We start from the raw sequence: 23,737 nt of genomic DNA, 5'->3' as shown, positions 1-23,737 counted from the left end.
CTCTGCGGCATGTGGGATCTTCCCGGACCGGGGCACGAACCCGTGTCCCCTGCATCGGCAGGCGGACTCTCAACCCTGCGCCACCAGGGAAGCCCTATCATTCATTTTTATTCAACAAGATTTTTTTTCAAATGTTAGTGATAATGATAATGGTCTTGAATTGGCATAGCATTTTTTTTTTTCTTCTCCAAGGTTCAAAGGACTTATTATTTCAGGTTTTCTTTGGGTAGTAGGTATCACTTCTTTTATGTTCTCCATTTCAAAAAACTATGATTTACAGAAAAAGAAAAAAGCTTAGAGGAAAAGAAGGCAAGAGATGGGGCCAGATTGTGAACCAAGGGCTCTTTTTAGTAGTTTTGAGGATCAAGTGATATTGAGGAAAAGCCCTAATGTTTTATCATTGAATGTTTGCTGAGAAGCATTTGTCTCTAGTAGTGTAGTTATTATGCTGCGTTAATGACGCATCCTTTTCAGTGGCTTAAATAAACTTTGGAGTTTGCCTTTTGGTTTTAGAATCATTTCTTCATTGGATCGGGGTTCCTTTTGTTAGAAAGATGGAATATTCTACTTCTTATAGTGAAGGCTATTCTCTTTTAAAAAGGAGGGAGATTTCATTTGCCTTTCATGGTGTGTAGATAAAATAATCACTTCTGTTTAGGGCTCGGGGTGACATGATAAGAATTGCAGAAGCCATTTGCTGTTTGATTAAGAGCAAGTGTATTGGGACTTGCCTGGTGGCGCAGTGGGTGGGAATCTGCCAGCCAATGCAGGGGATGCGGGTTCGAGCCCTGGTCCGGGAAGATCCCACATGCCGCAGAGCAACTAAGCCCTGTGTGCTACCACTACTGAGCCTGCCCTTTGGAGCCCACGAACCACAACTACTGAGCCCGCAGGCCACAACTACTAAAGCCTATGCGCCTGGGGCCTGTGCTCTGCACCAAGGGAGGCCACCGTAATGAGAAGCCTGCACACCGCAACTAAAGAAGACCCATATGCAGCAACGAAGACCCAACACAGCCAAAAATAAATAAATAAATAAGAGCAGGTGTATTAATATTGACCTTTTCATTAATGCTTTCATTAATGCCTTAGAGGTTGAATTAAGTTAATTGGAGAGATAAAACGTGGTCAAGTTGTAATCATCTACTGTTTGACATACCTCGCCATCCACTACTTTCCTGAGAACACTAATAGCCAGACTTCCTCTCTTGCTGTTTCTACAAACATGTGCTGTAGAGCATTAGGTGGTCAGCAAATAATTCCTGAATTTCTCTTTGGATTAATCTCTCAGTTGAAAGTCTCTTCTTGTATGTGAATGAATACCTTCTGAACACCTGCATTAGGTAACGCCTTCCACTTCCCACCTCCTGGATTGTAGTGCCTGTCTAAATGACCTCTGGCTGGTCACTAACTTTCCTAGTTCTCAAATATCCTTATTAGGTTATCGAGGTTTGATACTAAATGACCTCCAGGATTATTGTGGCTTTCCAGTTTTGGGGTTTCAGGTCCAGAACTTAACTCATTTTCCCTTCTCTGTCTTTGGCACCATCTCTCTCCTAATCATCCATCATTTCATCTGTGGGCTCACTGATTCATTGTTTTTAACTCCTGCATGTTGTTTACCGGGTCCGTTTGGATTCTTCCTCCAGAATATCTTCGGTGTGTGTTTTCTTTCTGTTCCAGCCCTCATACTAATTAAACACCTCATCTCCTCTTGTGGTTTACAAGGCCCAGCCCACCGCCCCAACTCATCTCAGGCCACTGCACGCCAGTCGTGGTGGACTTCTTCCTCTCTTTCCCGAAGATTCTTGTATGTGTGGGTTGCTCTCTGTGAAACGCTCCTCCACCCACTGTTTGCATGGCAAGCTTCCCATCTTTCCTCAATTTCAATGGTACTTTTTCAGAGAAGACTTCCCTGATTAACCTAATTGAAATCCAACCCTACACACACACACACACACACACACACACACACACACACACACACACACACACTCTCACACACTCTCTCTCTCTCTCACACACTCACTCTGTTTCTTGCTGTCACAGTATTTTTGTAAACTATGTTAAGAATTTTAAATTGTATCTTAAGAGCATTGAGAAAGCAGTGAAAGATTTTAAGCAGGGAAGTCTTATGATGTGATTACATTTTCCAAACATCATTCCGGCTGCTCTGCGAGAAGTGGGTGGTGGACGTAGCAGTCTGGGTAGCAGCGGGGAAGCAAAGACACTGGTAAGCAGGCTGTTGCAGTGCTGAGGACAAACAGTTGTTGTGAAGATGGAAAGGCCTGGATGGATTTGAGATGAATTTTGAAGGTAGGAATTGCTTATACGTACGTATTAAATGTGGGCGGTAAAAGCTAGAGACCAAGGCTGGCTCCCTGATTTTTAGCTGGAGGGGTTAAGTGCATGGAGGAGGCATTTACTGAAATGGGAAGCGTGAAGAGGTTTGGGGGAAAAAAAGTAGGGTTTAAATACTGACAAAGTTTGATATGCCTATGAGACATTGAAGTGGAGATGTTAAGGAAGTAGGATATAGGAGTTTGGAGCTTGGGGCCAAAAATATAAAGGTAAACGTTTGCAGGATGTAGATGGTTCTTTAAATCCAATGGGAATGGATGAAACCATGCAGGCAGAGTACATAGAGAGAAGAAAAAAGGGCCCTGGACTTAATTTTGAAGAGCTTCATTACTTACATGTTGGCAAATGCTGTTGAACTAGGAGGAAAACCAAGATGGTATTATTGAAGCAGGGAAAGGAGAGCTTCAAGAGGGTGGAGACTGGTCAGACGTAGGGAATGCCACTGAAAGCTTAAGGGACATAAGGTGACCCGACCTCCAGGTTTGCTTGGAACAGTTCTGGTTTATGTGTGTTGTTCTAGTACTGTTGATTATCAAAAGTGTTCTGTTTTTTTTCTTAATTACATGGTCATCCTAAAGATGATGCTAGAAAAGTGAATTTGTCAATGAGAAGGTTATTGGTAACACTGGCAAAAGCTTTTCCAGGTGTGTGGTGGGGACCAGTGCCTAATCAGCATGAAAGGGAGTGTTAACAAATGTAGCTGTTAAATACATGAGCATTTCTTATATTGTTCTCTATACATTTGTGTATGTTTGAGATAGTACATAAAAGCTGTGGATGAGAGGTGATAAAGTGGAGACAGGCTGTAGGCAAATTTTAAAGAATTTTTGCTCTGGAAGGGAACAAATGAATGAGAGAGGTGGTAGGTTTGGTTATATGACTCTAAAGTATATAAGAAAATACTCCACTGCCTAGAAGGAGCTCGGAATAACTTACTCCGCGGGCTCTTCAAAAAAAAGACCAGCTAGTAAACCAGAGGGCAGCTGCCTCAAAAAAATATCATCAGTACGACAGCCTGTATGTGTGGCTGTCTTTCAGTGTCTAAAATGCAATGCTAAAATGCAATTCAGTAAAAGCAATTTAACTAGGGTCAAAGCAGGATTCTAATCTCTGTCTCTTTAAATGACATCCATCCTTCAAGGCCCAGCAGGTTCCAGATCCTCTATGACACTTTCCTATTTTAGCCCTTGGCGAATTCAAATAGCATTCCTTGTTGCACCCATGGAATTTATAACTTTGTTAATAGCCTTTTTATTTTTGTTCAGAAGTGATTCACGTGGGTTGCTTGCCTCTTCCCAGCTATATTAGAATGTCCCTGAGTACAGAATCCGTGAGTGATGCAGCTTTTGTACTCTTTGCCATCCTGGCATTAATAAATGCATTCTGTTTCACGGCGTTGCTCACCTAGCTCCTGAGAATCAGGTGGTTGCCTAAGACACAGTGGTGCCTACCTTAGTTTCTCCATCCAGTGTGTCTTTGTTGAACACCTTCTGGTCTTCACAACGCCTGTGAGTGTTCTTGGCTTTGTTTTTATAGAGCTCAGCGCCAGAGGAGGAGCAAGAGGGTCCCCGAGCTGAAACCCCCAGCACTGTCACCGAGGTTGACATGGATCTGGACAGCTATCAGATAGCACTGGAGGAAGTGCTGACCTGGTTGCTTTCTGCTGAGGACACTTTCCAGGAGCAGGATGACATTTCCGATGATGTTGAAGAAGTCAAAGACCAGTTTGCAACCCACGAAGTAAATAATGTATAGCTGATGAGCAGGATATATGTGCCATGGTGCCTGTGCCTTCATCAGGGGCTGTACCCTGATGTTTGTTGTTTACTGAATTCTGCTCCACAGAAAGGTCATGGCATATTTTAAGACTTGTGATATTTAAATAGGGCTTTGTTACAGAATTGATGTGGGTGATTTAACTGTGCACTGGAATTAGATTCCGGATTTTAATCTTACTGTAATTTGTAGATTCTGTGAAGCCACTGACAAAAAATCAGTGCATAGTACTTACTGCTCGTTTCTGAAGTGTATTGTTATAGTTAAAACACAAAATGGCTAATTAATACACCGAATCTTTAGATTTGAATGTTCCCCAGGAAGTGATTATTTTTATTTATTGTATGATTAAGAAAACTCATATCCACTATTCCTGTGTAATTTTATATACTGAAAATTTTCTACTATTTCAGGGATATATTGCAGTGTAGTGATTGGATTATGTGAAGAATTCTTTTGTTCAAGTAGTTTCTTGGTTTTGATATATTAATTGGCAGGTCTGATTTGCTGTTTTGGTTTGAAAATAATAGAAATGGTCATTTTCTTCAAGCAGTATCTCTTGGGTGAGCATGGTGGTTGATTTATTATATCTTCTCATAATTCCATGTTCACGACCTAACAGTAGCATAATCAGCATTTGCTTAAAAATAACTGGTGTTATCACATGTAATGTTGTCCTCTTTGATCTATTCTTTTTCCTTCAGGCAGCTGCTTATTCCCTATATTCAGAGCTTAAAAAATTGGATCAAAGTCTTGCACTCTACATGGTTACTTTTTCTCACAGCATTAATATTTAGACATTAACAATTTATTAAGATTTTTCTTCTTCACTGAGCAGCTCACAAATCATAATGATGTACCTTCTCAGGCTTTTATGATGGAGCTGACAGCGCACCAGAGCAGTGTAGGCAATGTCCTGCAGGCAGGAAACCAGCTGATAACACAAGGAACTCTGTCAGATGAAGAGGAGTTTGAGATTCAGGAACAAATGACCCTGCTGAATGCCAGATGGGAGGCACTCAGGGTGGCAAGTATGGACAGACAGTCCCGGTGAGTGGACGCTCAGAAAGGAACACTATTTCATAGACTGCGTTGCCCAGTTTAGCACAAGTAAAAGTCTGCATGTCTGTGAGAACAAGATAACCAGAGAACTTGCCTTGTAAAATTTTGACTCTTTGCTTTATGTAGTGTTGGTGGAATTTTGTATGATCTTTATGTCCCCTTTGATATGTTAACCAAATGAAAAGGTAAAAGTTGCAATACAGAAATTAGCAAAGACATTTAATATGGACTTTGCAGTATTAAAATTGGCTAACCATTAATTCTGATATGAAGACAGGACTATGTTATATCTATCCCCAATTCTATTTTGTAACATTTTTTTAACATCTTTATTGGAGTATAATTGCTTTACAATGTGAATCAGCTATACATATACATGTATCCCCATATCTCCTCCCTCTTGGGTCTCCCTCCCTCCCTCCCTCCCTATCCCACCCCTCTAGGTGGTCACAAAGCACTGAGCTGATCTCCCTGTGCTATGTGGCTGCTTCCCACTAGCTAGCTATTTTACATTTGGTAGTAAATATAAGTCCATGCCACTCTCTCACTTTGTCCCATGTAACATTTTTTTCAGTATTTTTTTTCCCCATGGTTCGTTTTGTTTCGTGTATTGTGCGTTAAGGAGCAAACTGCATTCCATGGCAATTTCCACCTATTTAATAGGCAGGAATTCCTGATTGAAGAAACAATGATTCTGATACAAATAGAGGGTGCTGTTATTTGCATTCTTTGACTGCATTTAATTGACTCCATTTAGGAAGAAAGTAATTTTTGTTTTTTTTTTTTGCTTGTTTCTGTATTTAAAGACCAAATGCTACTTTAAATGGTTAGACAAGAATGTGTTCCCTGCCCTATTTCTTTGCTGCCTGGGGTGTGTATTTGCTGTTGCAAAGGGAAGAAGGAGTGGGAATAATGCTGTGTTCCCCTCGGACAGGCTGCACGATGTGCTCATGGAACTGCAGAGGAAGCAACTACAGCAGCTCTCTGCCTGGTTAACACTCACAGAAGAACGCATTCAGAAGATGGAGACTTGCCCCCTAGATGATGACTTAAAATCCCTACAAAAGCTGCTAGAAGATCATAAAGTAAATCTGGCTCATATTTCTTTTATACCTTATCAAATATGAAAAAGCACTTAGAGTTCGCAGGAGCCAATGGCTTCTATCATTAGTGCAGAGATGGGACACTTCTTCAGTGTGCTCTTTTATTCAGCAGCCTGTAGGGTAGAGTGCATGGGGATGTGACTTTTCTGAGCCAGAGATGAAAGCACAGGTAAAGTTTTATGTGGGTATGTGTAGTTTTCTTATGGAAGTACATAGTGTTCGTAAGATTCTCAGGGTTTTTTTTTTTCGGACCTATGAGTGGTTAAGAACCCTAGGGTGCTGCATGAATGCAGTGTGTGGGGAAATAAGGAAACCCTCAGATTGATCTGTACCTCATCCTTTCAGGAAGGCTATTTCTTCTCCTAGGTGAAGATTCAAAATTTGGTGGGAGATTTAATTTGGTCACAAATTTAAGAGATAACTTTTCATAGTCAAGGAAAGGTAGAGTAAAATAGTCTCTCTGTGAACTGAAGAATTTTATTTTTCAATGAAATATCTAGATAACATAAATAAAGCTTTAGGGATACATTAAACACAAAAACTCAAGGCATCTGATGACACTATTGGTAGTGTTTGAATAAATTACCTATATACATATGTGTTGTGACCTGCAGTGCTCTTCCCATGGAAGAAGTGGTAAGAGAAATTGTCTGTATACCCCTAATTGCTTTCCTGGGTAACAAATCAGGACAGCTGACTATCAAATAGCATTCGACTTATCTGTCACTTTATACCATGTTGCACTAGATAAAATGATCTCTGACTATGTGTATTCAAGTTTGGGACTTTATTGACTTAATGAGTCTATATTCTTAATTCCTACAATAGGCGCTCCTCTTGTTTATGGGACACCTTTTTTCTTTTTCTTTTGGCCAAAACTTGGAATAAAAATAATAAAAGTGATGACATCCCATTTGCAATCTGTTATGACATTGCATTTTCAAACTGCTTTGGTTCAGAATGAAATGTAAAGATGTATAATGGGTTTGTTTCATTAGTAGAACACTTAGGCTAATGATTGGAGATTTAAACACAATGCCTCATTAAGTGTCCTTAATTACTATTGACAACTGAGTGGATTTTAAATAGGTAAATGGGAAAGAGTAGACATAATGGTTTATCTTAATTTTTTCTGTAGAGTTTGCAAAATGATCTTGAGGCTGAACAGGTGAAGGTAAATTCCCTAACTCACATGGTGGTGATTGTTGATGAAAACAGTGGCGAGAGTGCTACAGCTATTCTGGAAGATCAGTTACAGGTAAGGACCCTGTAAAGTAGGATCGTCCCAAGGGACCTGTGGTCTGAGCCCCAATTGCACATTGCCCCTATTCTTCCTGTTCGGTCTCACTGTTTATTTAGAATCGTAGAACAATCTTCTTTAGGTTGTACTTCCCAGTTGGGATTCCACAGCATGGGGGTTTACAGGAGAACCTAGGTATCATTCCTTTACTTCAGCCCTTGGGGAATGGTTGGGGCCGCTTGTGGTCCACAGCTACCTTGGGCATATGAATAAGATGTGGAGGCATAGGAACTGATCTCAACAAGTGGTCCACAGACTTCTTGCTCAGAATCACTTGATGAATTTGTTAAGATGCATATTTCTGGGCTCTACGCAGACCTAAGTCCCTGGGAGTGGGGCCCAGTGAATATGTAAAAAAATGTAAAGTTTGAGAATTTCAGCCATGTGGGATTTAATATCCCTGTTTCTTTGTTAGATCAATGTGTGAATGTCAACCCCAGTTTTGGGAACCTTGCTTCTTTTTGCTCAGTGACTATAGTGTATCTTTACAAGTCTTTATAAGGAGAGTTTTTGGTTGACAGTTAACCCTTGAAAACTTGGGGTTAGGGGCACTGACCTCTCAAGCGGTTGAAAATCCAAGTATAACTTTTTACTTCCCCAAAGCTTAACTACCAATAGCCTATTGTTGACTGGAGGCGTTACTGGTAACAAACAGTCCATTAAGACATATTGGGTTGGCCGAAAAGTTGGTTCAGTTTTAAGGAAAAATAAAAGACACTCTTTTCATTTTCACCAAGAACTTTATTGAGCAACGTATTTATTAACCGAACGAACTTTTCGGCCAACCCAATATTTTGTGTTATATGCATATGTACAGATGTTTTATGCATTCATGAATAGCTAACTTTTTCTTAATTTTTTCGATATCCCTAGGTTATGTGCTTCGTCTTTATTTCAAATTGTCACAAATCTCCAAAATTTTTTCCAGTGTATTTATTGAAAACAATCCACGTATGAGTGGATCTGCAGCTCAAACCCCTGTTGTTCAAGGGTATTTTACTTAAACAATACTTGGATTATCTGATATAATGTTGCCAGTTGATGATTTTCAGTAACTTTCAGACTATAAATTATCATATGAAATTCTTTTTCTTTTGTATCATTTAAAATTAGCCAGTGGTTTTGAGCCTTTGGTGCAGTAGTATTTAGTTATTACAGTAATCTGAGAGGTAGGCTCATGTCTTGCCTGTTTAATAGTGAGGAAATTCAGAGGTTTAAGTAGGCAATGAGTTTTCATGGCTGAGACAACAGACCTGTCTTCTGGCTTTGCCTTCTCTACCCTTTGAGCTATGCAAAGCTTATTCTGGTATTAAATATTGAAATAAGATAATATTAATTAAATAATTATTGCTCCCAAGTAAGTAATGAAGAAATAAAATTTACAATTTGTTAATCATTATTTATAAAGCGGTAATAAAATAATTTTTGGGGAAGTCATCATGAAGAACGATTTTTTTAAACTAATCAAATTTATTTAGTTAGTTTTGCTAATACTTGTAATATTCTGTTGCTGAGTTTTGTGGAATTTTCTACGGATCATGCAATGTAAACAGAACAAATCAATTAAGTATTTTTTTCACAGAAATTCTCTCATTCAAAACATAGTTTTTATAAATTAAATTTTTTTTTTCATAATTTTGGTACTACAGATGAAAACTGTCTCGGCATGTAAAAGGTGGTTAAGAAACAATTGACGCACTGAATTTTGTCTTAAAGATAATTATAGCCTGAAAAAAATGGAAGCACCGAAAATAGATGTTTGCTTTATTTCGAAGGTATATGTGAAACTGTCAAATTCTCATATAAAAACCACAATAAAATGGAAAAGAGCGGGAATTTGGGGTCAAAAGTTACAGGATGGAGTTCTAGTTGTGCCACTTTCTAGCTATGTAGTGTGAAATAATTAAATTCTATGGAAATTAGTTTTTCTCATCTATAAATTTATAGGATTCATCTGTGTTACTTAAAGCAACTTTCATAAAAATATTTTTCATAAATTGCTACTCTGTAATAGAGAACAATGGATGTCAAGAATTTCTTTAAGGATTGTGTTAATTATCTCTTAAGGCTTTGTTGACAAAGGATGGTTTCTTCCTTTTCTAGAAACTTGGTGAACGTTGGACAGCTGTGTGCCGATGGACTGAAGAACGTTGGAACAGGTTACAGGAAATCAACATTCTGTGGCAGGAATTACTGGAAGAACAGGTATGAAGCTGTTATCCATAATGGGCAAAATAAGTGGTGAAAAGTAAACCAATCATTAATTATGGCATTAGAATAAAGTCTTGTTTATTTTTCTTCAAAAGGAAAATTTACAAATATTTATTATGTTAAAAGTCAGCTTTGTATCCATTTTATCATGCAGTTTATTCATAGAGATTGCATTATATATTAGCTCCATTGTAATAATAATTTGACTTTGTTCATTACTGAGAATGTTAGTATTTAGATATGCTACTTTTAGGATTTCCTTGACATAATTTTTACTGCATTTGTGTTGGGTAATGTATTTGAACTTGTATCCATACAGCCTAGCATATGGTTTGCACTCAGTATATAATGATAAATGAATCCATTCAATACTTTGTGAACTTTAAACCACAAGAATTTTTCGTGATTTTTAATTAGGATAACTACTGAAATTAATCAGAAAATATTATTTAGCAACACCATTGATTGAACACTTAGTTAATTTTTTTTCACTGAGGATTAACATAGAAAATGAACCTTTGGTGCAAAGCTGCCACTTTAAGTTTTCAGTCTGAGTGGTGGCCCTTTGCCCATCTTCATCCTTCCAGAAGAGCAACCGTCAAAACAGAATACAAATAAGCAAGACTTTTCTTCAAAATGCCAAAGAGTTGTGGTGTAGAAAATAAGCAGATACTCTGTTCCCACATCTCAGTGTCCATTGTGAGTCTTTTAAATGCATTTCATTTCCATCCACAAAAAGCGACTATATTCTTTTCACGGAATAAAAACAGATGTATGATGTTTTGTGATTTACTAAATATGGTGGCAGAGAGACCATCTTAAAAAGCAGGTTGCAAAATTTGTCTCAGTGAAGTTGTAAGTTACTGCCACCTGCCCCCAACACCAGAATTGTCCTATTAAGAATCACATAATGGACCTGATTCTGATTTCTGAAATATTTACATTTCGCTTTACAAAGATTTAAATTTACTTAGTCCCTTTTATTCAGGCCAATGAGTCGCGTAGAATAATTAAAATTTTACTTCATTAATGATTGTGGGAGACATTGATTGCTAGGGAACCATTGTGTTACTCATCTAAGTAAAATAATTTAAAATTTGGAAAGAATCAAAATTTGGTAATTAAAAGTATTTAAAAATAGAGAGTGTCGGGGATTTTGGCCATTTAGTACCTGAAGTTTAAAAATGACCTTTGAATGGCCTTGTGTTAGTGATATGGAAGGAGAAATCGTGTTAAAATGTAGAACTGAAGCCAACATTGGTACTTAATTGATAATTTGCTGTTAAAGAGAATGAGACCAATCAGCTGTGTCTGAATTAGAAAATCTTTCAAGGGATTATTGTTCACTCAGTTGCAGAGGCTTTAAGATAGAAATGGGCTCTGAGAATTAGTTCAGAATTTCTGCTGCATAGCCAAGTGTGGCAAGCAAGGTATTCTGTGATTGACTTTAACCTACCTTTCCAAACTTAACTTTCCCTCAGTCCCTCCATGTGCCCAGTGCTCAGATCCTGAATTCCCAGTTTGTAGCCCATTCCTAGACTGTCAAGCCCACGAGAGTAGTGCTGGTTCTTTTTCACTTCTCTATTCCCAATGCATGGTGCATCATAAGTTGCTTATGGGTTTTGTTATATTGTTTTCATGTTTTTTGGAAGAGTGAACTGGTTTTCTAGCCTCTGTGTTTCTAAGTGTGGCATCTTCCTTGGAATGCCTTTTTACCCATCTCTTTAGTTTTAAGTTCTCCCCACCTGTTACCAACCCTTTCAAGTCCGGCTCCTACAAGGGCCCTCTTGCCCAGTGATGCTCGAACCAATAGAATGAAACCTAGTTTGGTTCAGGAGCAAAGGGAAGTTTTATTCTTTTTTTAAAAATTTTATTTATTTTTGGCTGCGTTGGGTCTTCATTGCTGCATGCAGGCTTTCTCTAGTTGCGGCGAGCGGGGGCTACTCTTTGTTGCGGTGCGCAGGCTTCTCATTTCAGTGGCTTCTCTTGTTGCGGAGCACGGGCTCTAGGTGCGCGGGCTTCAGTGGTTATGGCACGTGGGATCCATAGTTGTGGCACGCGGGCTCTAGAGAGCAAGCTCAGTAGTTGTGGCGCACGGGCTTAGCTGCTCCGCGGCATGTGGGGTCTTCCCGGACCAGGGCTCGAACCCGTGTCCCCTGCATTGGCAGGTGGATTCTTAACCACTGCGCCTCCAGGGAAGTCCGAAAGTTTTATTCCTCAAGGAAAGAATGGAGAGGAGTGAGCTTGCACTCTAGAGTCCATGCTCTCCCCGGCAATCATCGGCGCGGCTGCTTTAGAGGGTTCTTCTTCGTGGGGAAGGGGTGGAGTTCTCACGGGTCCGGTGCAGGTGTGTTGCTCATGGCTCCAGATTACAGTGCTGGGCGTAGCCTCTCTGCACATGGCCTGCTGCCGCCATCTTGGACTGAGGTGTCATGCCCGGCACTTCTGCACACCGGCTGCCGAGCTGAGATGTTGGACATGGTGGGTCTCCTCTGGGAACCAATCCACCTTGTTAGGTGCAAGGACTCTGCACACGGCCCCCCTACAGGCAAGTGAAACTAGACTAAGCACAAAAGAGGAGGTTAGAACTTATCACCTAGATTCCACCTTATTTTTCCTGGTACTCCAGTGGGCTTTGCCAGTGACATATCCATCTAGGACCATGAAATCACCTATAAACTCCCTCCCCCTCCCCACTGTTTCAAAACTGTAAGCAATCTCTTTGTGGTGTCTGCACTTTCTAACTGATGGCACAGTTATTTTTGTGCGTATCTTATCACTCTTACTACATTGAGGACAGGATCCATATTTGTCTTGTATTTTCTAATCGTTGTCCTTTTTTTGGTGGAATATAAAGGCAGAGATTGGTTGTTAAATAAACTGATAAAGAAAACAACTAGAGAAAGAGTTGATTCCAAGCACAGAACCAAGAATTTCCCCCCTCAACTCTATAGAAAAAGGTTTCTGTGGTAAATACTAAATTTTGGGAAAAATTATCCCAATGCAGCCATTTTTGTTGTTTTTACTCCTCCTTCATGTTTATCTCCCTACTTTACTAAATATCTTCTGCCTAAAAGACATGCATCACTGGCCAATGAAGTTTAAAGATCTTTATATTGACCTTGGACTATCCTCAAACTTTGTCCTCCAGTCATAATTGCTGTCAAATCGGGAGCATTAGTGTGGTTGTCCTGCAAGATGCATGGAAAAACCATTGGCTTCGGGGTGTGGGTCTTTGATCTGGCTCTGCAGTTAACAAGCCAAGAGATCTTGGACATATAATTTGGCTTCTCTCTCTTTCTTCCCTAAAATGAGGGGCTGAGACAAGAAAATCTCTGACCTTCCCTCTGCATCTAGAGAGTTATAAAGTGATTCTTTTGGAGACTTGGATAGTTGGATTTAGGCTTTTAGACCCACCTACTTCCCTGAGAATTAGGTTTAGTTATCCAGGAGTGGGGCTAATTTCAGGTCGATCTGTTGCAAATCTGAGAAGGGTAATATCTTAAAGAAAGATGCCTTCCTGGGTCATTTATGCCTCAGGCTTAGGTGTTTGAAGTCCTTCTTATCCCAGATGTGGATAAGCCTCTAGTAACATAAAAATAGGAGATTCTGGAACTTGATTGAATTGAATTACCAAATGATTCCCTAAATATATTTCTAACTTTTATTATTATTTGTAGTGCTTGTTGAAAGCATGGTTAACTGAAAAAGGAGAGGCTTTAAATAAAGTCCAGACGAGCAACTTCAAAGACCAAAAGGAACTAAGTGTCAGTGTTCGACGACTGGCTGTAAGTGATGTCATTGTCAGCATCTGTCTTGTAAGCCTATGATATCTTACTGTTTTCTATCAACGGTTAATACAATTTAGTGAATAGACTCATTACCTAACTCTGGAATGCTGCCATGTAATGATCTAGAACCAGGAGTCTTATGTTTTAGCTTTAGGGAATTAATTGCAAGGCGGGTGAATTTTACAATAAAATATACATGTTTACATTTCCTGACTGGGGAACAGAAAGATAAAGTCCTGTTAAAAGGGAGTCATCTAATAAGTATCTGAAATACTAGATTTTGAAGGAAGACATGGAAATGAAGCGTCAAGTGTTGGATCAGCTGAGTGAGATTGGCCAGGATGTGGGTCAGTTACTTGATAATCCTAAGGCATCCAAGAAGATCAACAGTGACTCAGAGGAACTGACTCAGAGATGGGATTCCTTGGTTCAGAGACTAGAAGATTCCTCCAACCAGGTACCTTTTGCTTTGGGTAATGTGTTGTGCCATTAAGTGGAAATTGTACGTTCAGGTTTGTTTTAGTTTTTATGAAATAAAAGTAGTAGCTAAACTAAAAAGTTGGTTTCTTATACCTGGTTTACTATAAAATTGACATGTGAATATCTTCTTTAGTTTTTTAAAGTAAATTTTAGTAGACCTTCAAAAAACTTACTGATATCCAGTCATTCAACCCTTAGTAACTGATAACACTTAGACATGAATCCATTAAATGATCTTTAAATCTTAAATAATCTTATTAATTTAAAGAATATTTTAAGAAATTGAACACAATTAACACTTTGGTTTGTACATGAATGTTCATAGTAGCATTATTCATAATAGCCAAAAAGTGAAACAACTGATAATATCCCTCAATAGATGGATGGATAAACAAAATGTGGTATATCCATGCAATTATTAGGCAATAATAAAATGAAGCACTGATACATGATACAACATGGATGAACCCTGACAACACTGTGCTGAGTAAAAGTAGCCAGTTACAAGATTAATGCACTATAATTCTCTCTATATGAAGTATCCAGAATAGGCAAATCCAGAGAGACAGGAAGTAGATTAGTGGTTGCCAGGGGCCAAGAGGGAGACAAAGATGTGGAGTGACTGTTTCGGGCACAGGGTTTCTTTTTTGTTCTCTGAAGATAATATAATTTATTTAGATATCAATAAAGGAAGGAGATTTAGGAACCACACTTATAAAGAACCAAGAAGTAAAAGAAGAAATCAAAAGGACAGTTAGAAAATTATTTGAGATTAATAAAAACAAAACCAAAACATACCAAAACTCATGAATGCAGTGAAAGTAGTGTTCAGAATGAAATTGATAGCTTTACATGCCTATGTTAAAAAAGAAGATCTTTTGTCAACATCCTAAACTTCTCCATTAAGAACTAGAAAAAAGAGTAAATTAAACCAAGTAGAAGAAAGAGAATAGCAAATATTAGAGTACAAATATCTAACGAAGAGAATAGAAAACAATTGAGAAATTAAATAAAACCAAAATTTGATTCATTGGAAAAATGAACGAAATTGACAAAACTTTAGCCACACCAACTAAGCACAAAAGAGAGGACTCAAATTTCTCAAATCAGAATCATGAGATGATATCACTACCAACCTTATTGGAATAAAATCATTGTCATCATCACCATCATCTTTTACATATTTTTCCAGAAAGTAGAGGTGGGGAGGACGTTTCCCAAATAATTATAGGAAATGTGTATTCTCCTATGCCAAAACAAAGATATCACAAGAAAAGAAAATTTTGTATAAATATCCCTTATGAACATAGATGTGAAAATTCCCAAGTAAATACTAGAAAATCAAATCCAATAACATATAAAAAGAATAATATGTTGTGACCAAGTGGGAGTTATACCTAGAAGGGAAGATTGAAATATCAGTCAATGCATTACACCGTATCAATAGAATAAAAGACAAAAACATGTGATCATCTAAATAGATATAAAAAAGGCATTTGACAAAATTCAACACCCTTTTATGATAAAAACACACACCAAACTAGAAATAGATGGGAACTTTCTCAACCTAATAAAGAGCTTCTACATAAAAACCAACGACCAACATCACACTCAGTGATGAAAGACTGAATACTTTCTCCCTCAAGTAAGGAACAGGACAAAGATGTCCTTGTACTAGAGTTTCTAGACAGGATGATTAGGCATTAAAAAGAAATAAAACTCATGTGAATTGGAAAAAAATAAAACTATCTCTGTACTCACATGATATGACCTTTTATATAGAAAATCCTAAGGAATCCATACACACACACACACACACACACACACACACACACACACACACACAAAACTATTAGACTGATAAACATGCAACGAGCTTGCAGGATACAAGATCAGTATATACATTTGAATATATTGCTGTATGTTATTGATAAGTAGTCATTCATGAGGTCTGGAGCAGGGGTGTGCAAACTACAGGCCTTGTGAACTAAATCTATAATCAGCTCCTTGTATTTGTGAATAAAGTTTTATTGGAACACAGTCATGCCCATTAATTTATCAATACATATTGTCTATGGCTTTTTTCCTGCCACAATAACAGAGTTGAGTAATTGTGACAGAGGCTTCAGGGTTTCTTTTTGAAATGATAAAACTATTCTGGAATTAGAAAGTGGGCATGGTTGCACAACTCTGAATATACTAATAACCATTGGACCGTACATTTCCAATGGGAGAATTTTATGGCATGTGAATTATATCCCAATAAAGCTGTTACAAAACATTAAAACTGGATGATTTTTATTTCAGGTGACTCAGGCTGTTGCAAAGCTGGGAATGTCCCAGATTCCTCAGAAGGATCTTTTGGAGACGGTTCGCCTAAGAGAACAAGTAACTACAAAAAGGTCTAAACAAGAGCTGCCTCCTCCTCCTCCCCCAAAGAAGAGACAGATCCCTGTGGATTTGGAAACTAAGAAAAGGTGAGAACAGATAGAGACTATTTTCGAAACCCAATCCCGCACATAATGTATTTTGTACTCAGAACTTATTTTGTCCTGATCACTAATCATATGCAAATTTAGACATAATTATTGTAATGGAAATTCAACTATTGAACCACTCACTACCTCTGAGTCTTCTGAATATTTCAGTTTACACTGCTAAGCATCTAAATCATCTGGATGCTTTTCTTTATCTTGGGTTCAATTGGGAGAACTGTGTGACAGAACCCTTCCTCCTTTCCCATCAGTTACCTTGGGTGGATATGATTGTCCATGATCCCTCATTTATTCTTTCTTTCTCTATCACAGTTCCTACAATTTTGCTTTAGATCCATCTCTTTATTCTTTGTGATTCTCTTTCCTCTTCTCACCTTTAAAAAAACTTACTTCAGGGAACTAATTCATTTTTAGTCTCCTTTTCTTCCTTTTCCCCCTTCTTTCTTTTTTCATGTCTTCTTTCTTTGTTAATTCCTTTGTCATATTTATTAACAGATTCTTCGTGTTTGGCTTTAAAATTCTTCTTTGGTAAGATATCTTTTCATTTCTGACTCAAAAGAAACTCAGGATCCTTATGGGAGGAATAGCCATGGCTGGCGTATAGTGAGCTTTTACTAGTGTCAGATCCTCTGTAGAGCTCTCCTGTGGGCGAGGTACTGTTCCTCACAGGCACTGGAGCAGGTAGTCTCAGAGCAGCCCTTGAGTAGTCTATCATTCTTGCCCTTTGACAGTAGAATCGCAGTGCTTGGGTAAATGGGCTGTTATTTTTGCCTGAATAAAAATGATATGATTTCCCCAGTTTAGCTTTTGTTAGACAAAGCAGGATTGTAATTTTTTTTTTTTTTTTTTTTTTTTTTTTTTTGCGGTACGTGGGCCTCTCACTGCTGTGGCCTCTCCCGTTGCGGAGCATAGGCTCCGGACGCGCAGGCTCAGCGGCCATGGCTCACGGGCCCAGCTGCTCCGCGGCATGTGGGATCTTCCCGGACCGGGGCACGAACCCGTGTCCCCTGAATCGGCAGGCGGATTCTCAACCACTGCGCCGCCAGGGAAGCCTCAGGATTGTAATTTTATCTGATGCCTTTCATTTTGATAATAAGGCTGTGTTCCTGCCTCCTAAGAGCATCTCCTTGCAGGACCAGTGGACCTCTGAGTTGCAAGCAGCGGCTGTGGAACTTTTACTTCTGGAGCCAAGGTAGCAGATGAGGGAGATGCTTCTGATGTTGATATCACCATAGACCTTTCATTTCCTGAGTGTTTATATTCTGTCAGTGTATCTGGCAGGGTGTCTCTCCAGTGCTGACTATGTGCATTTGGAAGCTGGGAAGGTTGTAAAAGACTAGGGTGCATAAATAGGTTCTGGTGCCAATTCTGACTTCACAGGTTTAGTCCTACAAGACTGCTTTCTCTTCCTCTTCCCCTGCCCCAGACCAGATGCCAGTTACAAGCCCTGGTTACCTGTGTTTCTTACCGACTGGCTACAGGTTGGAGGTTTCCACGACCTCCTCCTTGGACTTGAGATGCTAGTCGCAAATCCAGGTTGTTACCTATATTCTGAGCAACTGGTTATAATTCAGAGGTTTTTAACACCACCTCCTCTGGTTCAGTTAATTTGCTGGAGCAGCTTATAGAACTCAGAGCAACATTTTACTTAATAGATTATCTGTTTATTATAAAAGGAATGCCAGCCAGGAACAGCCAGACTGAAGAGATGCACAGGGCAAGTCATGGGGAAAGGGTGCGGAGCTCCCATGCCCTCTCCCGGTGCCCCACTCTCTCTGAATATCTATGTGTTCACCAACCCGAAGCTCTCTGAACCCCATCCTTTTGGGTTTTTAGGGAGGCTTCATTACATAGTCATGATTGATTAAATCATTGACCTTTGGCGATAGATTCAACCTCCATCCCCTCTCCTCTCCCCTGAGGTCAGGGGGTGAGACCAAAAGTTCCAACCCTCTAATCACAGGGTTGGGTCTCCTGACAACAAGCCCACCTTTTTAGGTGGGATCCAAAACTCATCTCACTAACATGACAAACGACACCTCTGTTGCTCTCATCATTGGAAATTCCAAGGGTTTGGGGAACACTGTGCCAGAAATAGGGACAAAGACCAAATACACATTTCTTACTATAAATCACAATATCACAGTGCATAACTATAAAATCTTAAACACGACCATGTTATATAGGGTGAATTCTGCTGCAAGAAACAGAATACTGTACCCAAAGTGACTTAAACGGTGAGGTCATCGATTATCTCACATTACAGGAAGTCCGGAGGTGGGGCAGTTTTAATGGAATGGTGTTGGTCAGCATCCTGGCACCTTGTCTCTGCCCTCCTCAGCATGTTGGCTTTTCCCTTGTCTTCTCATGGTCCCAAGATGCTGCTGTAGCACTGGGCATAACATCCTTGTATAACCTGCTTTATAGGCAGGTAGAGCAGTTTTTCCTTATTTGTTTAGTTTAAAAGTTTTTAATCAGGGAGAAAAGCCTTTCCTGGAAGATACCAGCTAACTCCGGCACCCTGGTCTCACTGGCCAGGACTCAGTCACTTGCCCACACCCTGGGTTCCTGGGAGGTTGAAACTGTCCTGCCTTTTCAGTCTCTATAGTTGTGTTCTGGGGTACTCGGACAGCAAGGAAGAAGTGTGGGGAGGGTGGTGTCTGTTGGGTGGGCAACTAGTTGTGAATTCCACAGTCTTTTATCCATGATTTGATTGATGCAGAAATGCCTTCAGTTCATTCCTGGACAAGTGGAGGCTTGAGTACATCCAGTTCATTATAATAGACGGCAGTGAAGTTTCATCATTAGAAATTTTGCCCAAAGTTTGCCCCTCTAAGTCTTTTCATGTGTGCTAGTTTTGCATCTTGGAGTGGTACAGAGCTACATCGCCCCCCCTTCAATATGGTACCTCTTCAGAATTTAAGGATAGGTTTCTTATTCTAATTTACATTGTCCTAAAGTCTAAGTATTCTTAAGCATCCTAATGTGACATGGTTTCCAGATCCTTTAATGTTTTTAGTCTGGTGTAGAAACCACTATTAGCTTGTCTTAAAATGGGCCGTCCGAGCAGATGTGAACCTTGAATAACTGCTTAGCACAGCTTATAATACATGCCTCAAAAATGATGGTTTATTTCCCCTTCTCTTCTCCTGGTGCTGCTAGTGGCTGTTTTTGTTTGCTTGTTTGTTTGTTTTTTCAGTCACCATAGGCACAGTCATTTCCTATAATCTAGATACATTTCTGTTAACATGACCTGAGATCACTGGGCCTCTAAGGCGTTCAGATTGCTTTTGCTCATATTGAGGGCAGAGATGGAGTAAGTCTCCAAGGTCATTTAAAACATATGATCTTTGGTCTGTACTCCTCTTCTCTGAAAGATTAAATAGAAATCTGCTCTTAAGATGACAGGAGGCGTGTACCATTGTTTGAGTGATACTGTGACCCCTGGTTATTTACCTAGAGTGTCACAAAATCCCATTCAAAGTGCAAGAAAAATTTATCTTGATGTAAAGACAAATATTCATAATTCACTAGAAGCACTTTGAGCCAAGTTTCCCAAAAGAATCAGCAAGGAAAACCTGTGCTTACCTGAAAGTCTCTGAAAATACCCAGATCTTGCTTTGAGAAGCCCTGGGGCAAAGCCCTGGATAAGAGGACAGACTCCGCAACTTGAATCGCAACTCTACCTTTTGTTAGCTTTGCTGCCTGGAGTACTTATTTAAAACCTCTGCGAGCTCAATTCCTGCATCATTAGAAAGGATAATAATAGTGTATACTCACAGGGTTGTTGTGAGGATTCCTTGACTTAATGCACATAAACCGTTTAGAGAAGGGCCTGGCATATGGCCAGCAACCAGTGACTGTTTCTACTCTTGTTCCTCCTCTCTGTGGTTTTTTTTGTTCGTTTTTTTCTCACTGTGGTTTTGACTGACTTTCTCAACACCTCTAAAGTCTGTCCCCTTTTCTCCTTTTCCAATGTCATTTGGTTCGGCTTCCGATACTACCACAGCCTGTTCTCTGGACTTGCCTCTCTTTATTCTTTCTCCTCAGTGAACACAAAAGGGTAAATATAATCATGTCCGTCCCATGCTTTAAACCCCTCACTGGCTCTCAGCTGTCTTTTGGGTAAGGTCCAACTCCTTAATCTATCCTGCAGGGCTTTCCAGTTACTGGTCCCTGTGGCTCTCTGCCACACTGTCAGTTGTTCCTCCCTGGCTAGTGCTTGCTATTCCAGCCACACCTAACTACTTATAGTGTGCAAAGTGTGTTTCTCCTTTCTTTGTTCTCCCTTTATGCGGAGAACTCCTGGGCATAATGCTGTTGTTCCCCAGGAAGCCATTCCCTCCCCGATTGGGTTAGGAGGCATCCTGTGAATTCCTGGGATTGTGTTGGTTTACCTTCATATTAAGAGCCCAGTCCAGTGCCTGGCATATAGGAGACTCAGTAATTACATGTTGAATTAAAGAAGGCATTAACTTAGGTATGTCTGTACTTGTTCTTTTCTGCTGTTATCTAACCAAATCTGTTTTTCATGATCTACAAAGGGTTTACGAAAGTACAAATGGTTTCTTATAATGTTTAAAATTTTTATTTAATTATTTTCTTTATTTATTGACACTACGATTTTGTTCCTGTTTTTCATACTTTTAATTATAAATGTATGATCTTATTTTGTATGGTTACTGTATTTCTGGGTTGCCTTTATTTTTGAGGAGTGCTTAAAAACACATGCCTCTTTCTTGAGCTAAGTGAAACAGTAGAAGAAAATGACTGACATTTGGTAACATCTGAATCTCACATCAGGTTTGATGCTATAAGTGCTGAGCTGTTGAACTGGATCTTGAAATCAAAGACTGCCATTCAGGCCACAGAGATAAAAGAGTATAAGAAGATGCAAGAAACATCAGAAATGAAAAAGAAGTTGAAGGTAAAACATAAAACAAAAATATTGCAGTGAATAAAATAGTTCATCAGGATGGATTTGCTGTTGGCATAAAGATGTGATGGGATCCAAAGTCTTCCAAAATGTAGCCGTAAGATACCTTTTAGAACGCTGTAGTACATTTTGAATCTATTCAAGCTGACTGGCATCAGATCCCTGTGTGGAGGAGGAGGTTTTTTTCCTCCTTCCTTAACCGGTTAATTGAGATGTGCAGGAAGGGACACCTGCTAAGGTGATCCAGTTGTCATTACTAATTTTTAGCTTTACTAGATCTATCTTAATCTGGTACCTAATAGTACATGTGTGTATGCTGAAAATGTTTTGCCTTCCGAATGCAATAAACTATTTCAAATCTCAAGATTTCTTCTATGTACATTCTTTTTAGAGGAGAGATGTATTTAAAACAAATAAACACTATAAAATGTATGGGATTGTAGCTCTGCTACTTTGTACCGCATGTGTGTTACTGTAAATTGCAACAGGAGATTGCAGTGATTTATGTCTTTGGGGTTCATTAAATCTCTGTACATCCTTGCATGAATTATTTAGGCACCTAGAGCAAGTCTGTATCACCATCTGCATCAGCAATGGTGTTTATAAAGAGTTTGGAGAATGTTTAAAAAATAAGACGTATGCGTAGATATCAATGATGTGAGTTAGAAAGTGGTAGGTACTGAGGGAATTGAGAGGAGGCCAGGCTTGCAGCTGTCTCTATATACTGGTGAAGTCCAGAAAGCAAAGTGACACTGAAGGAGGGGGCTTGGAGCTGGTCAGAAGGGCACACCAGGCAGGCGGCGCCCCTGAGCAGAGGCTCAGAGGGGGACAAGCGTGTTGTGATGCTTGGAAGGGATAATTCGTTTTGTTTTGTGCTAGGCGTATGTGTAAAAGTAGTAGAGAGTTAAGGCTGGAGAGGTGGTTTAGGAACAGACCCTGGCCGACTTTGAATGTTTGGATGAGAAGTTGAGACTGATTTTTGCCTTATCATTCCACTGTAACTGTTCTTATTTAGAGGTCACCATTGACGACTGCTTTCAAAATCCAAAGGATAGATTTCTATTCTCATCAGACTTCCTTTCTTTGCAGCATTTGCCACTGTTTACCTTCCCTTTTTACATGTCATTTAAAAAGGATATTTTTTTAAACTTAAAATGCTAGCAACTGGAACTCAATAATATAGGAAAAGGCAATCTTTTACTTATAACCAAGCAGTATGTTTTTTATAGGAATCCACAAATAGTCTAAAATTAGAAAATCTATTAATATACAGCATTAGTAGGTTTAAATTCAAATCAAATAAATTCGAAAAGATAATCATCTCAATAGTAGTACATCTTCTTAACATAGCTTTAAGATGTCCAGTTCAAACCATCAGCCAACATTTTACTTAACAGTGAACTATTAAAGTAATTCTCATTAAAATACACATTTATGAAATTACTGTTATTATTTAATGTTATTGTTACTAATAATATCATCTCACTCTTGATGAGTTCTAAGATGTAAATTTGATTATACAGCTCCAGCGCTTGCAGTTAATTAATGACTTGCCATTGCTGTGGGGATAAAATGTAAAGGCCACAGTACCCTTACAAGGCACTTCCAGACAGCTCTCTTCCCTACCTCTAAGCAGAAACTCAGCACCTCGCATTCACTCGTCAGAGCTCCAGCCCTCCTGGCTCCTGCGCTTTTCTCAATATCCTGCCTTCCCCATGTGTTGCTTTCCGGGCTCCAAATGGCCCTTTATTAAGCCTTTGCTGTGTGGCTGAAATGCCTCCTACTTCAGAAAGCCTCCTTTAGCCTCATTAAGCAGATTCCATATTGCTTTGACCATACCTCTGTGAAAGCCCTTATTGCATTTATGTCATTATTTGTTTATATGCCTGCTGCCACTGCTTAGAAAGTGTGGATGATTTTCCCTTGAAACCTGTATTTTCAGCGCTCTATAAAAGTTCTTGGCTTATGAAAGGAGACCATGATGACTGAGGACAGGGGGCGTGTGGAAGCACCGTTAACAGAGCCCTCTGCACAGGGGATCAAGAGAGCCAGGCATGAGGGCTCTGTTCCATCATTTCATATGCTTCTGAAAGGCCAGTAGATGATATTAATGATCATTCAACGACCCAATTCTCAAAGGCAGTAAAGTGGCAGAGAATTTGGAAGCTACAGTGATCTTATGGAACAAGTCCCACAAAACACTGATAAGTTAAATTCCATCC

General features: G+C 39.3%; 1 protein-coding gene across 10 annotated transcripts in view; it reads left to right on the top strand.

Moving 5' to 3' along the window:
• The window catches only part of UTRN (utrophin), a 517,905-nt gene that overhangs the window by 131,052 nt on the left and 363,116 nt on the right, over positions 1-23,737 (top strand). For all 10 annotated transcript variants that reach the window (XM_055087454.1, XM_024122697.3, XM_024122701.3 and 7 more), the window contains 9 exons: positions 3,898-4,101; positions 5,006-5,187; positions 6,134-6,284; positions 7,441-7,560; positions 9,706-9,807; positions 13,494-13,601; positions 13,882-14,061; positions 16,392-16,561; positions 21,383-21,506. In XM_055087454.1, coding sequence (XP_054943429.1) covers positions 3,898-4,101; positions 5,006-5,187; positions 6,134-6,284; positions 7,441-7,560; positions 9,706-9,807; positions 13,494-13,601; positions 13,882-14,061; positions 16,392-16,561; positions 21,383-21,506 — 1,341 coding nt within the window. The remainder of the gene's footprint in view (positions 1-3,897; positions 4,102-5,005; positions 5,188-6,133; positions 6,285-7,440; positions 7,561-9,705; positions 9,808-13,493; positions 13,602-13,881; positions 14,062-16,391; positions 16,562-21,382; positions 21,507-23,737) is intronic.

This window comes from Physeter macrocephalus, chromosome 10 (assembly GCF_002837175.3).
Source record: "Physeter macrocephalus isolate SW-GA chromosome 10, ASM283717v5, whole genome shotgun sequence".
Classification (NCBI taxonomy): Eukaryota; Metazoa; Chordata; class Mammalia; order Artiodactyla; family Physeteridae; genus Physeter; species Physeter macrocephalus.
Note: the sequence above shows the minus strand (reverse complement) of the source record. Positions and strands in the feature narration are given on the sequence as shown.